General features: G+C 37.0%; 1 protein-coding gene across 1 annotated transcript in view; it reads right to left on the reverse strand.

The window, feature by feature from the left end:
- Nucleotides 1–255: 255 nt before the first annotated feature.
- ANXA10 (annexin A10) overlaps nt 256–4,254 on the reverse strand; it is a 31,348-nt gene continuing 27,349 nt past the window's right edge. Inside the window, exons 12-14 of the mRNA XM_009330737.1 lie at nt 2,797–2,919; nt 1,808–1,973; nt 256–1,681 (exon numbers count right to left, since the gene is read on the reverse strand). Of these exons, the coding sequence (XP_009329012.1) occupies nt 1,905–1,973; nt 2,797–2,919 (192 nt within the window). The 3' untranslated portion in view covers nt 256–1,681; nt 1,808–1,904. The remainder of the gene's footprint in view (nt 1,682–1,807; nt 1,974–2,796; nt 2,920–4,254) is intronic.

Raw genomic sequence — 4,254 nt, forward strand, 5'->3', positions numbered from 1 at the left:
CGGGCGCCCTGGGGGGTTCGCGCTCTGCGTGTTGCGAGGGGGGCCCGGCTCAGGGCCGGGCGGGCCTCGGGACCCCGGTCTGCGGGAAGCGCCGCGTGAACAAGGTGTTTGCAGTTGGGAGCGGTGTCCTTAGTCCTACCTGCAAGTACGCAGAGTTAAAGCGAAATAACTCCACAGTGCCGAGGTACGGCTGTTGTTAGCTACTTCTAACTGCAGTTGCAAAATCATAACATAACCTTAAGGTTAGGATTTTATTAATGCTGACAAATTGGGATAGTGCTCATCTCATTCTAATTTTTGTTCTTAGTTTATTTTTCCTCTCAGAGCCGTTCCTTCCAAAGTTCTGGCTTAATAATTGTGTTATCCACCTGAAATATTTTGAAATATGTCAAACTCGAGGGACTCAACTGAAATTTTACGTTTATTGTAAACCAATAGATCTGTAACGTAAAGTCAGTATTTGCAAAAAAGCAAGATACACTGAGAATAACATTTTCACAGACTGAGGGAAGGGACAGGTGCAAACAGCACAAAAGCAAAGGTTTTTATAGTAGTACTTTATTGAGTCGTACTGAGCTATAGTTGCAGAAGGTACCTATTTTAAAAAAATCTAATCTCTGTGTCAAGTTGGGAACATTGTAGCTGCAGGAGAAAAACAAAGGGCAGTTATTTTAGTGAATATTACCACATTTTCCCTTACTTATGTCTGTTTACATAAGAGACTGACAGAAGGTACAAACACACAGGCTGGAAAGTCTCGTCGATAGGCTGCACTGAATAGGCTCAGGGTATTTAAAAGCAGTGTCACATTTTCCTGTGGGACGAGGACTCGAGGCCAGGCTCTGCCGCCTTTCCTCGTTGTGGTACGAGTTGTTGTCACCAGATGTTGTCAGGCTGCGTTTGCTGGTATTCTGAGGAGTGCTGCATCCTTCAGCCTCATTTGGAGGTGCAGTGTTACCTACTACTAGTCAGCTCCTGAATTACACCATCGGGGGCATCCTGGAAATATCTCAGTGCCCTGAAGGTCAATATTCAATTAATGATTAAAATGATAGAGGCGCAAATGGAATTTCAGAGTTTAATCCTCTGGAACTTCTCCACTCAAAGCTATGTAATGCTTTGTCTTCCAGGGGTTTCCAGTGCATGGCACTAAAGAATGGTTTGGGATACGTGATTCTAATTTTTTCTTTTGTTTCAGGCCGAAAAAGGGAAATGCCATTAAGTATGTGGGATAAATGAAAGAGAATACAAAAGCATTCTTTGGTGAGTGAGTGATAATAGTCTGGGGCAGATGCTTACTTTGATAGTAAGTAAAACAATAATGTTCAAGAGCATAAAAATATGAGGTATAAGAAGTGGGAAAGAAAAGAAAAAAATTACTTAAAGGAAGAAATCATGCTGCTAAAAGTAAATAAAGCAAAATGTTTTTTCTTTCCAGTGTGGAAGTGAATAGGTTCTTCCAGAGCCTATTGTCTAATGTTTGGGATGTTGCGAGACTAAATGATAAACATATGCTTACATGGATTTAATTTACTGCTTGCTTCATTAATTTATATTAACCATAGAAACAAAATATTAACTAGAACTAGGGATAAAACCATGTTCCTGCCAACATTTTTTCCTGTTTCAAGAAAGATTTAATATTAGCAAATGTATAGCACTGATTTTTCTGTTCTTTTATGTAGAATCATTAAGGTTGGAAGAGACCTCCAAGGTCATCAAGTCCAACCGTCAACCCAACACCACCATGCCCACTAAACCATGTCCCTAAGCAAAAATATATGGAACGCTTCACGAATGAATTCATGTAGAATAGGGATCTCTTACAGTTAATGTATTGTGTATTACTTCAATTTCTATTTAAAATAGATTTATACAGCCTTCAAAGTTCATCTTCTTCTTCCTTAATAATCTTCAGCATCACCAGCACAGATAGCAAGTAAAGCACTCTCATAATGCCCTGAAGCAAAATGCTGCAAGAAGAAAAATCAACATTTCTGTGACTATATGTTTTCTTAATTTTTCTTCTCTTGGTGTGTGACAAGGGCTAGACTGATGTTGTAAGGTTTTGTAAAATATTACAGTGTTCATAAGGATTCTAGGCCAAGGTTTTTTTAATTTCACATACCTTGGGCTTTGGTTGCTTGGGCACCTAGAAACAATCTACCTTTGAAAGGTTGGATCAAACCTGCTTAATACTTGTCAAGTTCAATACCAAAAAAATCATAAGCAATTTCTTACAGTTACTGCACATCTTACGGTTGGATTATAGCAACGTAAAAAAGATAAAGTGTCATAGCAAGAGTCATTTTTGTACAATCAAACAGTGTCAGAGTTTTGTTTTAAGATACAGAGCAAGAGTAGAAGAGGAATAGTTTTTCTGAAGGTTGATACTACCTAAGCACAAGAATAAAATCAGATTTTTATCTCAGTTTTGCATGGAAGTGGTATCAGTCTAAACTTGCAGGACAGTGTGAAAGAAGATGGTATCAATTAGAGTAGAAACTATTAATGCAAACTATTCCTCAGCATACACTGTCCTACCCTGTTTATATCCTCCTCTTGCTATTGGGGAGGGGCAAAATCGCATAGAATGAGAGTGAGTTGGGAATTCACTGCTCACTTACTGAAGTCAGCCTGAGGCACTGAAAAGATATGCTATTGTTTTTATATATTGCCTTTTTTTCTAAACCAAGTGATTGAATGGAAATTAACCCTCTCTGTTTTTCCGGTAGGGCTTGGCACAGTCTGTGTGGTGCCAGTGCTGAATATATGGAAAAGTGTGTAAAAACTTACTTTAATGTCATGAAAGAGTGATTTCCCATATCTCTCTTTGTATCGCTGTCGTATATTCATCAAGTCAATCTCACTCCTGGCGATGAGAATCCTTATAACTGTTTTATTGTGAAACCCAAAGTCCTAAAAAGAAAAGATGAGAGGAAACTTGACAGTTGGACAATATGTGTTTGCCTATCTGTATACGCTCATATTAATGTTTAATAGATAAGCCAATTAATTAGGCTACCCATAAAGATATCCTAGATTTTAAAGGAGTCTAAGCATTCAAAGGTTTTATCCTACAGAGTTTTCACATGCTCAAATAATAGAATTCATGTTACTGAATAACAGAGATTCCCCACATTTCAGTGTTTTAACCATGCACTGAAACTTTTAAAAAGAAAAACCTGATGAACTTCTGTCAGTCACGTTAGGTATTCAGTTTGTATGTAGCTGTTGTGACTGTCTTTGTGGAGTCCATTCAAACTATACTGAAGCCAATAATCTATTTCACAACAACTGCTGCCGAATGTGAATTCAGTGAGATTTTTAACCATTGATTTAGAATTTACATGGCTTGTATTCAACTGTGTTTTATTTTAACTGTTTCTAAATAAATTTTCATATTGTAATTGTGTGGAGAATGGGGACATCTAGTGGCAGTAAAAGTAATAAAAACAGATTTAGGGTTGGGATGACTGATGACTAATTTAGATTGTTTGAAGCTAAATCGTAATTTTATCGACTAGCCACTGATATTGAAATCTTGTTTTCAAAAAAACAAGTAATGAGATATGTTAAAAGGCTTCATATAAAGAATTTGATACGTGTTTGATGGCTAGATTAAGATCTTTCTTATAAACCATTACGGACTATGATTTCAAGCATTAGAATCCTGGGTGGGTTTTATTATATTGTATTATAAATGGACATATAAAAAACTTTTGGTATAAACTGGACATAACTTGGCTGCAAAAACAGACACTATTTTAAATTCTTGCATTTCTTTTGAGAATTATCTGTGTTCATTAAAACACTTTGTGAAAACAGAGTAAAATATTAATTAAAACGAAATGCGAATTTTTATTCTTAATCATTAAAAATTTTTTCCTGCATCACATATATCATCTGAATATAACATAGAAGAAAACTGTCTATGTGATATTTCTTAAAATTAAAAATAAGGTTTTAACTTGAAAAGTGGTCTTGATACAGGACCTTTGAGAAATGTCACTTTTCCTGATAGCTGGTATTTCCTGGTACTTTTGGCAAACCTTTTTCACGTCCTGTGCCAGAATCCTCTTTTGACTGCTCAGACAAAATATTGCCTCTTCCTCTCAGCCCCGGGGATTTTCCTTGGTTCTTTGCTGCTACTGTTGCTGGTTTAGCTGAAACGGGGGACAGCAGTAGTGGCAGCACCTGGAAGAGGATACTGGGGCCCTGTTGAAGTTTTGCTGAATAATTTTGTTTGAGGGT

Source organism: Pygoscelis adeliae, unplaced genomic scaffold (assembly GCF_000699105.1).
Source record: "Pygoscelis adeliae isolate BGI_AS28 unplaced genomic scaffold, ASM69910v1 Scaffold167, whole genome shotgun sequence".
In the NCBI taxonomy this organism is placed as follows: domain Eukaryota; kingdom Metazoa; phylum Chordata; class Aves; order Sphenisciformes; family Spheniscidae; genus Pygoscelis; species Pygoscelis adeliae.